Source organism: Pelodiscus sinensis, chromosome 1, assembly GCF_052426305.1.
Source record: "Pelodiscus sinensis isolate ZL-2025 chromosome 1, ASM5242630v1, whole genome shotgun sequence".
In the NCBI taxonomy this organism is placed as follows: Eukaryota; Metazoa; Chordata; order Testudines; family Trionychidae; genus Pelodiscus; species Pelodiscus sinensis.
Genome location: NC_143052.1, coordinates 285,344,321 through 285,363,590, shown reverse-complemented (window position 1 = coordinate 285,363,590; position 19,270 = coordinate 285,344,321). Strand labels below are relative to the sequence as shown.

At 42.0% G+C, this 19,270-nt stretch overlaps 1 protein-coding gene across 7 annotated transcripts in view; it reads left to right on the top strand.

Annotated features, from left to right (window-relative positions):
• PCDH17 (protocadherin 17) overlaps positions 1-19,270 on the top strand; it is a 117,578-nt gene that overhangs the window by 38,918 nt on the left and 59,390 nt on the right. Inside the window, exon 5 of one of the 7 annotated variants that reach the window (XM_075918932.2) lies at positions 2,537-2,691. The exons of the other annotated variants lie outside the window; for them this stretch is intronic. Coding sequence (XP_075775047.1) covers positions 2,537-2,682 — 146 coding nt within the window. The 3' untranslated portion in view covers positions 2,683-2,691. The remainder of the gene's footprint in view (positions 1-2,536; positions 2,692-19,270) is intronic. 7 annotated transcript variants of the gene reach the window in all.

Genomic DNA, 19,270 nt, shown 5'->3' with positions numbered 1-19,270 from the left:
AGCATCTTCTGCACCTGTAGTTCCAGCACCGGTACACTCAGAGATGGAAAACCATCATTTTGAAACTAAAATTTAAGCTAGGTGGTGTTTGTTTAAATAGATTTAAAATGCTTTTTGTTAATCTGAAGTCAGAGTTTGTTGGGTATTCAGCACTTTTTAATATCAAATGGCACTTAAATGGATACAGGAGCTTAATATTAGGTTTTTTAAAAACTTGGCCCTTGTTTGTGTCTGCAAATTTTTGTGTATAATTTTCAAGCATTTTGATCTATAGCATAGTGGTTAAATGTCAGTGGTTGATCTATACTTGTGCTATCACCTGTACAGCTGCACAGTAGTAGCAAACTGGGAAATTTGGTGAAAAAATGTCTAGGATAGAAATAGCTTCTGGCTGGATATGGTGTCCTGTGCCACTCAAATCACTTTTTGGCTTCCACCAAAGGAAGAAAAAAACACCCACTGGAGATCAAAGTCCAAATAGATCTGTTGTTACAAAGGTTTGATTTTGAAGGGGAATTCTATAATTGGTACTTTTCATCTTGCCTTGACCTCAGTACAGAGAATTATTAAATATGGAAAATATTACCAAAGAGGGAATTTTTATCAAACTGGACATTTGGCCGTAGTGGAAAAAACCTCCATATACTTTTTAAAAAGTCACTGGAGCAATAAGTCTTGTGTACTGAACAAGCATGTCTCCATTAAGTTATTTCAGTCATGCCAGCTGCTGTATACTTTAGTCTTCTCATTCTATAAAAATGTCTAGCTGTCTTTTAAGATTTTTTTATGCTATCTGATTCATATTGCTCTTTCTAAGCAACTGATTCTGCATGATCATGGTTTTGCCAGAACTTTTGGTTTATGCCTCAATTTTAGATTATGTCCCTGACTTATTTTAACCCTTTCACCAGACAGAACACTTTGAACTCATTCTTTTTGTTCAGCATTTTTAACAACTTTGATTACTTCCTATTAAATTACTTTGAAACTTCGTCTTTGAAATAGTTGATAGTGTTTTTTCATTGTATTTATTAATACTGGAATCATCCTTTTTGATGTCTAAGGTTTAAACATAAAGGCAATAATACCTTTTCCTGAAATGGTGACCAGAACTGAAAATCATATTATAAATGCTATCTAGCCAGTGGCTAATAAAAGCAAAATAATTTGTATTACATCCTTCTGTTAGTGCATCCTAGAAATCTATTTCCCATTTCTTGCTATCCACACAGCTGGAATTTTTTTCTAATAAGCCCTAAATCCTTTTCCTGATTAGAATGCTGCAGTACTTCTATTCCATTTCTCTTTTGGTTTATGTACCATGTGTTTCCTATTTTACTATATACAACTATTTTTAAAAATTTATTATCAAAACTACTTTTAAGATCAAGTCTTTCAACATGATAGTCTGTTCAATATTTGTTGCAACACAAGGTGTGGTATTATAATTTCAAATATATAGTATCAAATTTTGATTTTCATCCACAACTGTACCCCCCTTACAGGACAAATTTGCATAAATGCTGTTGCCTATTTAACAATAACTTTATTCTTGAAATAAAAGATAGGTCCATCAATATCTATTAGCTAGGATGGGCAGGAATGGTTTCTCTAGCCTCTATTTGCCAGATTCTGGAAATGAGCATTCATTCCCTCTGGGGCACCTGACAATGGCCACTGTCAGAGGACAGGATACTGGGCTAGACCCAGTATGGCCATTTTTATGTTCTTGTGACAAGAGGCACCTTAGGATAGGAAAATTAGAGGTAAATACTTCAAGATTCATGACTTCTAATTGGTTTCTCTGAAAGAGTTTTGCCCAAATGTACACACCATAGATAAATAGTATAAAAGGGACAAAATACTAAAGCATCAACACAAAATATTATACTTTTACTTCTTGCAACAAACATACATATGCATCTGAACTGAAGTAGCCTTCCTGACAGCAATCTTATGAACGAAAATGTTACCGGTGTTTTAACATCTCAAAGAATATTCTGAACTCTTGAGTTTATTCATAGAACAAAGTCCCTTAAAGTCTGATGTAGCTTATTGATTTTTTTCTGTTCTTTGAGTAAGAGTGATTATTTGTTCTTTAAAATGGGTACTTTGAATTGATTCTCCAAAAGTAAGCATGAGATCATCAGAATTTTTGATAAAAAAAAAGTTCTGTTCTCCCCATTGACAGCCTTATCACAATTCCTGACATCCCCAGAATAATTAAAAGCCATTGCAATTTATTTAATTAATTAAATATCAACCCTTGATGGTTAGTGAGGAAAGATCAGGCATAATTCTGTTCTTCTGTCTGACACCATCACCAATGCTTTTCATGCCATTGGAAATGGTTGGTTCTTACACAAGTGCACTAATTTAACGAGATATTCAAACAAGAAGATTATGGAAAAATGCCATCTCATGGTTCCTCACAGTTTGATGATTGCCTCTGCTGAGAAACTGATTCAGGTTGGGAGTCTCCCCAAAACTGACACGACCTGTGAAATACTTTATTCAACATTGCTTCCTCCCATAGGTTTTTTCCCCCGGACAGAACACCTTCTATCACATTCTCTCTGTGCCCAGAATGTGAATAGCTGTCAGACTGCACTACTTGTTCTGACGCCACCTAAGAATCTTTATGTTCAAGAGTATCATCCACTCCAACTTGGTTATCCCTAACTTGGTCAGGTAAGAGATTACCTTGCTGTTGTATGTCAGGACTTGCACGCAATTCCCATTCTTCATTTTCATCTGATTTCAATGTTACCCAGACCAAGAACAGTACCAGCTTGTTTATACACAGAGTCTCTTACCTTTTGATGTCCCAGGGACTTTTCTCATTCTGATTTAGAAGTATCAGTGTGTAGAATTACACAGTATAGAAACTAGAAACTTTTAATAGTTTCGAAGTAAATGAGGTTATATCCCTATCTGATTTCTTCCTTATCTACATTCCCTCATATTCCCACTTTTTTCTGACTTCTGTGTTTTAAACAAGCACGTCTGCAGTTTTCTGTAAGCAGTTGCCATGGGAAATGCTAGCAACAAAACTGCTGTATCAAGGAAATGACCATCTAGCCAGCTGTCTCTGACCAAATCAGTTACTAACACCAAATGAGATATTTGGGTAATACACTATGTTTTTATCAATTGGAGTTTTAGTTTAATACTAGGAAACCACATGTAGACTTTTATGAACAGTAAGGGCATTTTTTTCTAATTTTATCATAAACTTCAGTACTTTGACTAATTTTATTATGGCTTTTTGTGCTCAGCTGCAAAGATTTCTTAATTTTCTGCTGTCAGTAGGATCTCATTAGAAACAGTCAAATGAAATAGAGTTCCATTCAATTCTGTCTCATAATGGCACACAGCTAAAAAGTGAAAATTTGTAAGTTCTTATATACAAATGATAGAAATCTAAATACTAAAATCGGAGAATGTGAGTTCCTCATAAAAATGAGGATATTGATGTACTAGGCATCACAGAAACTTGGTGGAATGAGCATTATCGATGGGACACCATTTTACCTATGTACCAACAAGTGCTTGGAAGCTCTGTCCATGCTCTTCTCTCACCTGCAAGCTCTGCCTCTGTAGCACCCATTGGCTGGGATTTGTGGCCAATGGGACCTGGGGGAGGTGGTACCTACACGTAAGTGCGAGGCAGCATGTAGAGTCATGGAGCCCCTCCCTCCCCCAGGCCTTGCCACCAAAGGGAAGCTGCCTCAGGTAAGCTCCCTGTACCTTCCTGCCCCTGCCCTGAGCCTCCTCCCACAACCTAACTCTTGCCTAGACTCTGCACCCTCACCTCCTACCAAGAGCCCCCTCCCACACCTTATCTGCTACCCAGACCCTCACTCCAATCTCTTGCCCTTAACAAGCTCTCACACCCTAAAAACTCCCAGACTCTTTACCACACCTATGGTCCTGAGCTAGTTCCCACACTCCAAACCCCTTTGCTCCAGCCTGGAGCTCTCTCCTGGACCCCAAATGCTTCATCCCCAGTCCTATCGCAGAGCATGCACCCCTTCACCCCACCTTGCCCCAACCCTCATCCAGCCTCCTCCTGTACTCTGAACCCCATCGTTTTTAGCTCCATCCTAAAGCTTAGGGTGCCCCACCAAATCTAATAGCTTTGCTCCCTCAAAGGAGTTATTCTGTCCATATTATTAGAAAGAAAATACAAAGTCAAATGAAATCAAAATCTTAAATTAAATAAACTGTAGAATCTCTAGTAAATCCATGCTTGAATAGTAAGAATAAAGCAGTGGGGATATACTGCTGACCCCCTGACCAGGATGGTGATAGTGACTGTGAAGTGCTCAGAGAGATTAGAGAGGCTACACAATTTTTTTAAAAAAAAATCAATCATGGGGATTTCAACTATCCCCATATTGACTGGATACATGTCACCTCAGGACAGGAAACAAAGATAAAGTCTCTTGACACCTTAAATGACTGATTCTTGGAGCAGCTAGTCCTGAAATTCACAAAAAAAGTGGTAATTCTTGATTTATCCTTTGGGATCTGGGCCAAGAGGTGATTATAGCTGAACCTCTTGGTAATAGTGACCATAACATAATAAATCTCAACATCCCAAGGGTGAGGAGGAGACTCCAAAGTAGCACATCATGGTAACATTTAATTTCAGAAAGGGCATCTACACAAAAATGAGGAAGCTAGTTAAAAAGAAATTAAAATGTACAATTCCAAAACTGAAATCCCTGTAGGCTGCATGGAAACTTTTTAAAGATACCATAATAGAGGCTCAATTTAAATGTGTACCCCCCCCCCCTTTTTTTAAAGCAAGAATAGCAAGTGCCACTGTGACTAACCAGCAAAGTCAAAGAAGCAGATTGAAGCAAAAAGGCATCCTTTAAAATGTGAAAATTAAATCCTATTCAGGAAAGGAGCATAATCTCTGGCAAGTGAAGAATAAAATGTAATTATGAAGGCCAACAAAGAATTTGAAGAACAGCTGGCCAAGGACTGAAAACAGAACAGAAAAAAAAGTAGAAAGCAGCAAGCCTGCTAAACAATCAGTGCGGCCACTGGACAATTAAGATGTTAAAAAGCACTCAGGGAAGATGAGGCCATGATAGAGAAACCAAATGAATATTTTAAATCTTCAGGGCTGAGTATATGAGGGAAATTCCTAAACCTGAGCCATTCCTTTTAAGTGACAAATCTGAGAAACTGACCCAGCTTGATATGCCATTAGAGGAGGTAAGAAATCACTAGCAGTGTTCCCTATGATCTGTGCACTTGTGCTGCACTCAGGCGAGATTCAGATGTTGCTCACTTGATTAGCAGAGTGCTCACAGCTATGTTTTTTGTTTCTACTGGTGGTGCACATTTGGACATGCCTCCATGCACATAAACAGTTATTCTGCACATGGATGAAAGAAATCCTCACATGGATGGAAGTGATTAGCGCACATTGGTCATCAGGACAACACAATATTCACCTAAGAGTTCTGAAGGAACTCATATGTGAAATTGCACAACTATTAACTGTAATATATAGCCTTCCATTTAAATCAGCTTTCTGTACCAGATGATTGGAAGATAGGCAATATGATGCCAATTTGGGAAAAAAAAGGCTCCAGAGTCAATTTGGGCAATTAGAGCCTGGTAATCCTAACTTCACTACCAGGCAAATTGGTTGAAACAATAGTAAAGAACAGAATTATCAGCCACATAGATGAACACAATTTGTTGGGGGAAGACAACATATTTTTATAAAGAGAAATCATGCTTCACCAATCTATTAGAGGTTTTTGAGAGGGTCATCAAGTATGTGGACAAAGGGGATCCAGTGGATATAGTGTACATAGATTTTCATAAAGCCTTTATTAAGGTCCCTTATCAAAGGTTCCTAATCAAAGCAAACTGTCATGCGATAAGAGGGAAAGTCTTCTCATGGATAAAAGATGGGACCAAAACCGTTCAACATATTCACAAATGCTCTGGAAAATGGTGTACAAAGTAAGGTGGCAAAATTTGCAGATGACACAAAACTATTTAAGATAGTTAAGTCCAAAGTAGACTGTGAAGAGTTGCAAAAGGATCTGACAAAACTGGGCACAATTCAATGTTGATGAATGCAAAGTAATACACATTGGAAAACATGATTGTAACTATACATATAAAATGATGGAATCTCAATTAGCTATTGCTACCCAAGAAAGAGATCTCGGAGTCATTGTAGATAGTTATATTTAGATCTCCCCTAAATAGGCAGTGGCAGTTAAAGCTAACAAAACATTGGAAATCATTAGGAAAGGCATCCTTCGGCACCTTCAGCAACCTTTGGCACACAGTCCATCAGGGTAATGTGCTGGCGGACCATGAGACATTTTACTTACGTTGATCTTCTGCAGGCATAGCCTTCTGCAGTTCCCAGTGGCCACAGTTTGCCAGTCAGAGCTGCAAGAAGCAGCCCAGGTTGTGCCTGCAGACAGTCAACATAAACAAAGGTGTGGAAGCTCGCCAACAGATTAACCTGATGAGCCATGTGCCGAAGATTGCTGACCCTCAGATAGATAATAACACAGTCAATATTATATTGCTCTATATACATATGTAATATGTCCATATCTTGAATACTACATGCAGATGTAGTTGCCCCATCTCAAAAAAAGATGTTTTATAATTGGAAAAGGTACAGAAACAGTTTTATTAGAGGCATTGAATACTTTCCATATGATGAGAGATAAGACTAGGACTTTTCAGGCTGAAAAAGAGATGACTAAGAAAGAATGTGGTAGTGGTGTATTAAAATCATGACTGGTTTTGAGAAAGTAAATGGAATGTATTATTTTCTCTTCAGAATACAAGAAGTAGGACCCACCAAATGAAATTAATAGGCAGCAGGTTTCATTCAAACAAAAGGAAGTATTTCTTTTTACAATGCATAGTGAACCTGTGGAGTTCTTGGACAGAGGGGCTACGTCTAGACTGGCATGATTTCGCGGAAATTCTTTTAATGGAAAAGTTTTTCTGTTAAAAGTATTTCCGCAAAAGAGCGTCTAGATTGGTAAGGATGCGTTTGCGCAAAAATTGCTTTTGCGCAAAAGCATCCATGCCTATCTAGATGCGTTTTTGCACAAGAAAGCTCTGATGGTCATTTTAGCCATCGGGCTTTCTTGCGCCAAAAATGTAGGTGCCTGTCTACACTGGCCTTCTTGCACAAGTATTCTTGCACGAGAGGGCTTATCCCTGAGCGAGAGCGTGAAAGTATTTGCGCAAGAAGCACTGATTTTGTACATTACAAAGTCAGTGCTCTTGCACAAATTCAAGCGGCCAGTGTAGACAGCTGGCAAGTTTTTGCGCAAAAGCAGCCACTTTTGCGCAAAATCTTGCCAGTCTAGACACACCCAGGATGTTTTGAAGGCCAAGATTGTAAAAGGGTTCATAAAAGAACTAGAGAAGTTCATGTATGCATAGAAATGTGTACCCTCATATGTGCATATCCGTGAATAGACATCAGGATTTGCAGGGCTATACTATCGAGCACCCAGTAGAGAGGAGTGTGCTCCCACCATTCCCAAGAACCAGCACGCCCTGCACCAGCAGTTCCTCCTGGCAGTGCAGCAGCATCAATCCCAACCCTGCCTCCAACCACAGCATCCCATGCCTGGGGTCATACAGCCCCACCAGTGGGGAGGTCGGAGGTAGTGCAGCCACACTGCCATGAGGAGCTGCCAGCATGGGGTGCTGGCTCCTGTGTGTGATAGGACCACACTCCTTTCCTTTGGCTGCAGTGATCTTGGTTTGTATGTTTTGGTTTTAAACTCTAGTCTACCAGTTAATTTTTAAATCGATTTCTGCATTTTCAGTCTAAATTCCATTTTCAGGTTAAGTTCCCAAATGGAATTTTGTGATGCCAGGCCAGGAAACAAGAACAGCTGCTTAGAAACAATGATGGGTTTTTGCCATAAAGCTAAGAGAATTCCTATAGACTCATTTACTCCATTAATGTAGACCCCTAACATCTTTGCCACTTTTGGGAATTCTAGCAGTGGGATCAAAGAGGGGGCAGGATGAGGAAGACGGTGCCATGCTAAAAATGTGCAGAAAAAGAATCTGAAGCATTGACCGTTTTATGGGAAAAGGGGTCAAGTTAATGTCTCTATTTTACTGCCTTCATATATATAAAACATAAATTTATGAAGATATTACAGGAGTTGAAGAATAAGTGAACAGCACACTTTGCATGAGAATGCCTGTATCTACAATTATAACAAGCTGCATTTCAGTTGGAGTTGGATTCCTCCAGTCCAGGCTTTCAACCAGGGGCATGTTTCATTTTTGTTTTGTCTCACCACCAGGATATCCCATGTACTCACATGGATTTAAGTATATGGGAGACAATAAATAAAGATACTTTAGCAAAAAAATTAGGGGGCAGTTCTCTACAACTGACTTTCAAAATGTGCCCGAAAAGAATTTGTGTATCTATATGGAAACATAAATGTCTTTTCAATACAAATGCACCATTTGCTGTATTATACTTTATTGACAGACAATGTTTTATTGGCAACTTCAGGTTTTTTTCCTCCCAATTATCCACCTCTCTTTTTAACTGGAGATTGGCCAGGCCAGACAGCTGTACTTTCCCAGGTCTATTGTAAGCCTGCCAGTCTGCTCCTCTCCTCAGGGACCTTCTCCTCCATTGGCTGTGGGAAAGAAGACTTGTCCTGTGGGACTTGCTGCTACCTTTGCTATTTGAAGAGTCAGTTGTGAAAAGATACCCACATTTTTCTTCTATATCTTTATGTTTTTATATTGTAGGAAAAGTTTCAGCACCAAGTTAATTTGCTATATGAATCTGTTGAATTTTTAAGGGGGAAAGGAGTGAAACCTGACCTGGATAAACATTACTCTAGTTCTAATGCTCTTTGCTTGGTGTGCTGGTCTGCACAGCAGTACGTAGGCAATTCTTCAAGCTTCTAACTGTTTAAGAACTGGTCTTGTGTTTGTGTTCTGCATGTAAACGGTAAGGTTTGGGAGCTCCATTATAGATGTTCATTTCTGCATGTATTTCTGAAAGCTAGACGTGTAGAAGTCACATACAATCACTCCTCACCCCCAGTTTCAGTCTCTCTACCCTTTTCTGCCTTCTCTATTTTGAAACCACCTTACCTGTAGTCAAGAACCAAGTCATTGTACTTTGATTTGTTCTTGAAATTGTTAAAATTCATAAGTATTTCATATCATAGAGGTTTGTGCTTTTTACTGCAAGAATAGCAGAGAAAGGGCTCTCAGTGCTCAGTAAGATGAAACACTTCTGTGTCAAAATTATTATCTTGAGCTAACAATGTTCTTTCAGATTTTTTCTGTAAATAGAAAGATAAGTGGGGGCCTTGAGAGATCAACAACTTTGGAACAAGGCAACCGAAAAAGAGACAGTACTTATTGTTTTAGATTTTATACATTTTTTTCTGCTTAGTAAACAGCTCTCCTGTTATGCTTACTTTTCATAATAGAAGTTTTAGGCATACACATTGGAATGCATAGTGAGCTCATAAAACCCATACAGGACTGCACTCCTTACTATCTTTCTCAGAAAGTCCTTACTTTGGTGGGCTGATATTAGTGTCTTCTGTGGAATTCAGTTGTATTTAAAAATACGTGTCTATGTTTGTATATCCATATGTAAATTACATAATTATAGCATGTACATAATTGAATGTGATGATGGGTCATATCCTCCCTTCCAGCATTAAAATGTACAAAAAGGGAAAATTTCCACTGAATAATCTCCAGACTTTTTTATCTTCATTCTTTCCTCTGCTGTGGTGCAGAACTGGTAGGAGGTGTAGCCTGCTGAGTGCTCCAACTCAAGAATCTATGGAATATAATATTACTACTTAGGATTTATAGAGGGCTTTGCTTAGACACAGTGCTGTAACAACATTAACTGATTAATACTAATCAGAAGTTGGGTCTAAACCCCTTGAATGTTGATGCATATGTAAATCCCAAATGGCAAATGTGCTGGCTTCCGTGCACTTTCATCCTAGCTGATGTACTCATCTAACCTCCTTGCCCAAGTGGGCTTCATATGTTGTGAAAGTGACTTACTGTTCTTCTTCAGGTGATGTCCACATCGGTGCTCCATTGGCGAAGGGTCATCCTTGGAGCCGCAGTTTGGAGCTTTTTCCCTAGCAGTTTACTGTTGGGCCGCACATGTGCAGGAGGCAGCTCACACCACTGGCGGTGTGACAGCTGCCTTCTGTGCAGCCCAACCCCTCCCCTTCAGTTCCTCTCTTACCACCCAAAAAGGACCTGGAACCGTAGCTCCAGATTATACTCTTTAAAAAGGCTCTGCAGCCTTCAGAGAAAGCTCAGTCTACCCTTTCTGTGGGAGATCCTGAGACAGAGGTGCCTGTTAGCCCCAGTAAAAGTCGGGGTAGGAAGCCTGACCCCTCGAGGTCATTGCCTCCTAGGCTGTCCCCCAGTCAGACCAGAGATGTGCCAAGCATCTCTGTGACTACAGTGCCAGCACCCACCACAGGCACAGTGACTGTGAGCCCCAGAATAGAAGTGGGGTCGGCATGCTCACTCTCGGCACTGGAAAAACTGCGCCACCACACATTGGCACTGCCATCTACAGTGCTTATAAGCACGGCGCTGGACAGGAGTGGGGACCGGCCTGCCAAGAGGTCCTGTAAGACTACGGCACCACTCGATGATGGGCCGTCATCCTCACATGGCTCTCGTGCCTCAGAGGCTTTGTCAAGGTGGCGGTCATCAGTACGCCTGCACCATACTAATCTAGCCACCAGTAACCCCAATTTACCAACATGGAGGGCCAATTATGTATTTTTACAATCCCTTTGCCCTTCGAGGGAGCCTTCCCTGGTGTCCCCTTCCCCTCATTTATGCAGGGGCTATGCCAGGTCTCCATCACCGCATGAGAGGCTTCATTATTATGACAAGAGGAGTGTTTTCTCTTCACAACACTCCTCCACCCCCCAACTGCATCTCAACAGTACTATCTCTACAATGACAGACCATGCCACACACCATGGTATCCTGAATGGCACTACCTGCCCCCCCCCCCACTACAGTTCCCATTGAGCTTGATGGAAGCAGTGGGCACCTGATAGATGCCGTACCAGAGAACCAGCTACCTCCTCAAAAGGGCTCCCTCTGCCCTCATCATCTCACACTATTCCCACCACAATTGACTCTGAAGAGAAAGAAGGTCAGATCCTCAGGGATGACATCGATATGCAGGTGCCTCATCACTCTCTGGGCAATAATTCATCGTTGGCCCTGGAGGATACTGTAATTCCAGAGGATAGACATGCCTCTGATGATTTAAAACAATTCCAAGAGCTTTTCAAAAGAGTGGCCACCTCTCAGGATGTCCAGCTCCAAGAATTGAAGGAAAAGCAACATCGCCTTTTAAAAAACATATACCCAGCTGCCTGGGGTGAATAGAATTGCCAATTAATGATGCGATCATGGAGGTGCCTGATGACATCCGGGAGACACCTGCTTACATCCAACCAACCTGCAAAAAGGCAGACCTCAAATACTTTGTTACCCCTAAGGGTCTAGAATTTCTCTTCTCTCATCCACAACCGAACTCCCTGATTGTGGACGCAACTAATCAGTCCTCTAAAGCCCCTCAGATCAATGGCACACTTAATGATAAAGAGCACAAGAAACTAGACCTATCTGGCAAAAAGATCTACTCTTCAGCCACATTACAGCTTCTCATAACAAACTATTTGACCTTGCTAGTGAACCACAATTTTGATGATTACTCCAAGCTGGCTGAGCTGATTGAACACCTGCCAGACTCCAAAAGACCCATTCTTAGGGCAGTGATTCAAGAGGGCCACACCATTGCAAACACAGCCTTATTATCCACCATTGTTGTGGCAAACACAGCCACTAGAGCTACAGCCACAGCCATAGTCATTAGGAGAGCCTTCTGTGGTGCCTCAGGAGCTTCAGACTAGAATTCAGGGTCTCCCGTTTGAGAAGGCAAAACTTTTAGTTGCAGATACGGACGAGGTCTTTCATAATAGTAAGGATTCCCGATCAACCCACTGCACATTAGTCACCCCTCTATATCGTCGCAGATGCTACTTTCCTTACAACAAGAACAGGGACAGCTTCTATAGCTGACCCCAGCATAAACCTTATGACCATAACCATCCCAGACAGAGATCCCAGAGGAAGTGTCCACCTCGGTCACGTTCCTCGGGTTCTCAGGCCCCTAAGCAGCAAATTTGAAGTCTTGATCATGGGTCTGTCTGACCTCCTCTATCATCCAGTACCAACAAGCCAGAAACCTATGTTCAACCACGGGCTTCGTGCCTTTCTACATCGTTGGAACACGATAACCTCAGACCAGTGGGTTCTTGAGATGGTTCACGCAATCTTGTCTATCCCATTCATGTTGCTTTCCCCTCACCTTCCCCCTCTCCCGTCCCTCTTCATGGACCCATCTCGCGAAGCCCTTCAGCCTCAGCCACAATTTTTCCACAAGCCACAAGTTGGAGTTACATCCATCAGCAGTAGTTTCTTCTATCTTCTGCAGGTGGGGTTATCCACTAATTGACCTCTTTGCAACAAGCAACAACATCAAGTATTCTGCCGCTCTACTCTGCGCTAGTTAGGCCTCAGCTGGAGTACTCTGTCCAGTTCTGGGCACCACATTTCAAGAAAGATGTGGAGAAATTGGAAAGGGTACAGAGAAGAGCGACAAGAATGATTAAAGGTTTAGAGAACATGACCTATGAAGCCAGGCTTCATGAACTGGGCTTGTTTAGTTTGGAAAAAAGAAGATTAAGGGGGGACATGATAGCGGTTTTCAAATATCTAAAAGGGTGTCACAAGGAGGAAGGCGAAAATTTGTTCCTCTTGGTTTCTGCGGACAGGACAAGGAGTAATGGGCTTAAAGTGCAGCAGGGGAGGTTTAGATTGGACATTAGGAAAAAATTCCTAACTGTCAGGGTGGTCAAATATTGGAATAAATTGCCAAGGGAGGTGATGGAATCTCCCTCTCTGGAGATATTTAAGAACAGGTTAGATAGACATCTGTCAGGGATGGTGTAGACGGAGCTTGATCCTGCCTTGAGGGCGGGGGGCTGGACTCGATGACCTCTCGAGGTCCCTTCCAGTCCTATTATTCTATGATTCTATCAAGTGCCCACAATTCTGCTCCCGAGCAGGCCTTCGTCTTGATTCCAAGGGGGATGTCTTTCTGATTCCATGGGACAAGTCACTACACTATGCTTTCCCTCCGGTGCCTCTTATCTCCAGAGTCCTGCTCAAGATACGACTAGAAAGATCTCTGGTCATCCTGATAGCACTGTCATGGTCCAGGCAGACCTGGTTCCTATCTCCCCAATATATGTTGGACGAACCTCTGTATCTGCTTCCTTCTAGACAAGATCTCCTGTCCCAACACCATGGCACGCTACTGCATCCCTAACCTCACACGCTCCATCTCCATGCCTGGCTCCTCTCTGGTTTCAGGGAGATGAATCCCACTGCTCTGACTGCGTGAAATCAGTTCTTCTTCACAGTAGGAGACCATCTGCCAGAGAGACTTACCTTCAAAAATGGAGACGCTTCACATCCTGGTGCCAACAAACCCACCTTGATCCTCAGAATGCTCCATGTCTTCTATTCTAGACTACATATATCACCTTAAGGAAGGGGGCTTATCTGTCTCCATGGCCAGGGTATACCTTACAGCAATTGCTGCATTCCATGAACAAGTGGACGGCTCATCAGTTTTCAACCATTCTGTTACCAAGAGGTTTTTAAGAGGCCTCCAGAACCTTTATCCCCCCCCAAAGCACCTGCACTCTCATGGGACCTCAGTCTAGTCCTAAACTGCCTTATGAGACCCCCATTCGAGCCTATGGCCACATGTGCACTTTCATTCCTCACAATGAAGTGCTGGTTTTGGTAGCCATCACCTCCGCAAGGAGGGTCAGTGAGATAGGGGCATTAATGGCTGGTCCACCCTACACCATTTTTGCCAAGGTCAGAGTAATTTTAAGTCTGCACCCTTCCTTTCTCCCTAAAGTCACCACTTCATTCTACAACAATGAGTCCTGCCCATTTTTTCCCCAAAGCTGCATACATCTCCTAGGGACCCAATGCTTCACACCCTGCACATTCATGGTGAGCTAGCATTTTACATTGACAGAATGCAGGCGTTCCACAAAACGGCATGACTTTTTGTCTCAGTTGCTAACCGTTCCAGAGTACACTCATCTCCTTCCAATGCATCTCCAAACTGATAGTATCCTGTATCATCCACTGCCATGATCTTCGTAATAAGCCCTTGACAACTCTGCAAAGATCACATTCCACTCATGCAACGGCAACAACTACTGCTTTCCTGAGCAGTGTCCCTTTGAGCAACATCTATTGGGCAGCTACCTGTTCATCTGAACATACCTTCACCAGGCATCATTTCATCATGCCACAACTAGCAAGCAATACAGTGGTGGCTACAGCACTCTTATCCTCCGCCATTAGGTAGTAACTCCGATTTCCACCGTCGATAGTGGGCACTGCTTTGTAGTCACCACCAGAAAAGGAAGTTACTCACTTTGTGCAGTAACGATTGTTCTTTAAGGTGTGTGTCCCCGAGCGTGCTCCACAATCCTCCCTTCCTCCCCTCTGCTCCGAGTTACCTATACTCAGGTGCAATTGAGGAACTGAAGGGGAGGGGTTGGGCTGCGCGCAAGGCAGCTGTCAAACTGAAAATGGCATCAGCAACCTCCTGCACATAAACTGCTAGGGAAAAAGCTCCGAACTGCAGCTCCAGAGATGACCCCTCACCAACAGTGGAGCACCCACAGGGACACATACCTCAAAGAACAGTCATTACTGCATGGAGTGAGTAAATTCCTTTTTCCTGTGCACATCTATACAGCAGGGGAAAAGTCATATTAAGATAGGCAAGTTCAGCTACATCAATTGCATAGCTGAAATTGAAATAGCTTAATTCGGCTTTGGCACTGTCTACACAGCAGGAAGCCGAAGGAAGAACACTCGCCCTTCGACTATCCTTACTCCTCATGAAATAAAGGTTACAGGAGTCGAAGTAAGAAGTCCTCTAACTTGACATTATTTCGAAATGATGGCTTGCTGTGTAGACATGTTTATTGTTATTTTGAAATAACATCAGTTATTCTGAAATAAGGCTGCTCTACCCCCAAGAGCAGCAGCAACTTCTGATGCATATTTTATCATGTTACAGTTCTTTATATTGAAACCACTCTATGTATAACAGATGTTCCCTGAATATTACCCTTTCCTGAAGGTGACATGCCCCTTTTTTTATTTTGCAGCTCAGCTGTGTATGTGTTCCAAAGGAGCTGATAGTGGCTATGTGTTACTTGGGATGATACTGCATAAAGGCCCGCATGCAGTATGCCAAGCTACACTGAATTCCATCTGCTCCCCTGTACAACACAGAATGGAGGGGAACATATGCCCAGTTTAACAAAATTATGCTGTGATGTCAGAAAATTGTATTTAAATCTGTAAATGTATTGTAGAAATTTACAACCAAGTCCTGCTAACCTTACTTACAAGAATTGTGTCAATGAAATCAAGGCAATCAAGCAACATATAAACCACATCTTCTAAAACTTCATATGTTAACTTGTTTTCTTTAATGATATATTATTAACTAACAGTTTCTGGAAGTTTATTCTTTAAAAAATCCTAGTTTATTTTGAATTATAGGAGTGGCGTGAAAATTTCAAACATTTATATTTCTTTTACCTATTCCCAGACTGTAACAGTGAATGCAGTGTGTTCCTATGCCAGGGCAATCAGTTAACCTCTGCTTTTGTGGAGTTTAATAACTCTAGGGTAAAAACTGCTACTGCTGTAAAACTTACGGTACAGAAACCCTCCCAAAGAGTGTTTCATAAAATGAAATATCTTAAATTGCAGTGTTCTATAAATAGCACATTAATGTGCACCTTAGGAAAGCCTAAGATAATAGAGTTGGCTATTTTAACAGAATATTTAAATTCATCCTTCCTTCTTTTGAGTTACAGTGAGCTTGTTTAACAACAACAGGTGGAACTGAACCTGGGACATCTAGAGCTTAGTGCTTGATCTGAAAGCCAGCTGGAGATCAGCTATGTCTGCAGAGCAAACTTACTCTCTCTCTCTATTTCTCTTTTTCTCTCCGGCTGTGTCTAGACTGGCAAGTTTTTCTGCAAAATCAGCTGCTTTTGAGGAAAAACTTGCCAGCTGTCTACACTGGCCGCTTGAATTTCCGCAAAAGCACTGACGATCTCATGTAAGATTGTCAGTGTTTTTGCGGAAATACTATGCTGCTCCCGTTCGGGCAAAAGTCTTTTTCCGAAAAACTTTTGCGCAAAAGGGCCAGTGTAGACAGCAGAGATTTGTTTTCCGCAAAAAAGCCCCGATCACGAAAATGGCGATCGGGGCTTTTTTGTGGAAAAGCATGTCTAGATTGGCCACAGACACTTTTCCTCAAAAAGTGCTTTTGCGGAAAAGCGTCCTTGCCAATCTAGACGCTCTTTTCCGAAAATGCTTTAAATGGAAAACTTTTCTGTTAAAAGCATTTCTGGAAAATCATGCCAGTCTAGACGTAGCCTCCATGTAAATGCTTTAAGTGCCCCTACATGGCACACTGAACCACAGCCAATAGGTGTGTGGGTTAATCTTGAATAACTCAAACCAATTTTTATGTAAAAACTTGGATGCCTCACCTGCTGAAATAAGGTTCAAACAAATCTTAAAAGCTATGAAGGACAGGTGCAGGAGAAATCTATACAGGACTGCACCACTCTTCTTCATACTGTGTTAATATTTGCAGTATAAGTGCCTGCAAAAAGTGACTACAGTACAAATCCATAGTTTCTAAACCCTATATATTGTAAGAGCATGTGTTGTTTCTGCTACTCCATTCTTAGGGTCTGTTGCCTGTTGGTGTCAAGTATTATGATTGTCAAGGCTGTTCCCTACTTTGGTATGACAAATGTAGATGTGGGGGCCCACAAGAGCACCCCAAAACCTTGTCTTTACAGACTTTGGTACAAAAACTTCCTCCCAAAATCCGGGAATTAGGATTTTGGAAAATCTGCCACCACCCAAGTAATTCCAAGGAAAACCAGGGAAGAGATCACTTGGGAGACCTCCTCCCTAAGGATAAAACTCGCCCCTGCCCCAACCTCCGTTTTACTCAGAGTTGGGAAAACCAGGGGGGAGATTCACAAATAACAATGGACTCAGTAAGGCCCTGAGTCCAAGAACACACCAATCAATCAATTCCAGTTAATTGGAAAAAAGAAACAACTTTTATTATCAAAACCAAACTACAGTTGCAAGCATAGTAAAGTGGCTAGATGTAAAGAGCCACTAATTGACAAAGATTCTCAAGGAAGCCCCTGGGTTAAAACTTAGTTATAAAGAAAGACCAAACACTTCCAGCTCAGACATTAGTTCCAAATTCCCAAACCAGAAAAACAACAAAACCTGATGGACTAGCTAAACTTTTCCCTACTTACACATTGAAAGAAGTCCATTCTTGGGGAGAGAAGTGACTTCCATCTCCCTTAATACCTGGAAGAAACTACTCTAAATCTCAAACAAAGAAACAGAGGGTATGTCTACACTACCCTCCTAGTTTGAACTAGGAGGGTAATGTAGGCATACCGCACTTGCAAATGAAGCCCGGGATTTGAATTTCCCGGGCCTCATTTGCATAAGCGGGGAGCCGCCATTTTTAAAACCCCGCTGGTTCGAACCCCGTGCAGCGCGGCTACACGGGGCTCGAACTAGGTAGTTCGGACTAGGCTTCCTATTCCGAACTACCGGTACACCTCGTTCCACGAGGTAGTTTGGAATAGGAAGTTCAGAATAGGAAGCCTAGTCCGAACTACCTAGTTCGAGCCCCGTGTAGCCGCGCTGCACGAGGTTCGAACCAGCGGGGTTTTAAAAATGGCGTCTTCCCGCTTATGCAAATGAAGCCCGGGAAATTCAAATCCCAGGCTTCATTTGCAAGTGCGGTATGCCTACATTACCCCGCTAGTTCGAACTAGCGAACATTACCCCGCTAGTTCGAACTAGACATACCCAGAGAGAAAAACCTCCTCTTTTCCAGTTTGAAATTCCTACCTGCATTGTTATTGGATGACCAGATACTAGGGACAGAGTTAACCTCTTAGTCACCAGGTGTTGGTCAGCACTCCTGATTATGACAGTGATCTTTATCCTTGTTACATTTGTGTTGATGTGAGCAAAGCCTTCGTTAAAAGGCTTTGCTTCATTTCTAGGGTTTGTCTTGTGGTCTCTACATCTACTATATATTTGAGAGAGTTTATCAGTCTATCTATTTGTTTGTCTGTTTGTTCAAGAACTCCTCCTAAATCTAAATGATAACAGCTAAGACCACCAAATTCAGTGTACAATCTCCTCTTATCATAACTTAAAGCAATGTAAGGGTGTGGGTTGTACCAGAAAAATGAGATGTGCCTGGAATGGGATTATTTCTCATGAAACCATACAAAAAAAGAGACAGAATCACTAAGCAGGTGAAAGAGACTGGCTGAGGTAACCCCCTCCCCCACCCCAGTCAAGAACTGGCTGCCCAGAGCCTCTCACCTTTGAGGCACACTTTAGGAAAGGCAGGAGGGCTAAACCTCCTCCCTCCCAGATTTGTATGGGGACACTGCTGGCTGTTCCCCTTTGTCAGGGAGGAAGAGGACAATGCATTGCTCACTATGGTTGGGGAGGTAGAAAAGCTGTGCACTTTGTTCTTGATCCCTCGTAGGGAGAGGGAGGGGAAGAGTAAGCAGCTCTGGTTAACGCGTACAAATCTATGGGTGGGGGCTTTGGCTCCCCTGCCCATCCCCTACACGCGTGCGCGCGCACACACACACACACACACACACAGAATCCCGTGCCCAGAGCACCTTCTCAACCCCCAACTTTGACTTCTGCACCCCCTCCCCCACACACAATTCCAGTCCCCTGTCCTGAGCCCCTCCTTATGGACAAAAGCAATGCCTGGTAAATATGATACTTTCTAATATTATCAACAATTGTATATTTTTTTAATCTCAAGGAGTAATATCTTTTTATTTGCTGAAAAACTTTGAAAATTGTTTGCAATAATTATTTCTTAAAATATCAGTCTCCCCTCTTTTTTTCAGCAGTACTATCTTTCCTGAAAACATGTTGGCTTTATTACCATCTGAGAGAAAATGGCAATTTTGCAAGAGGACAT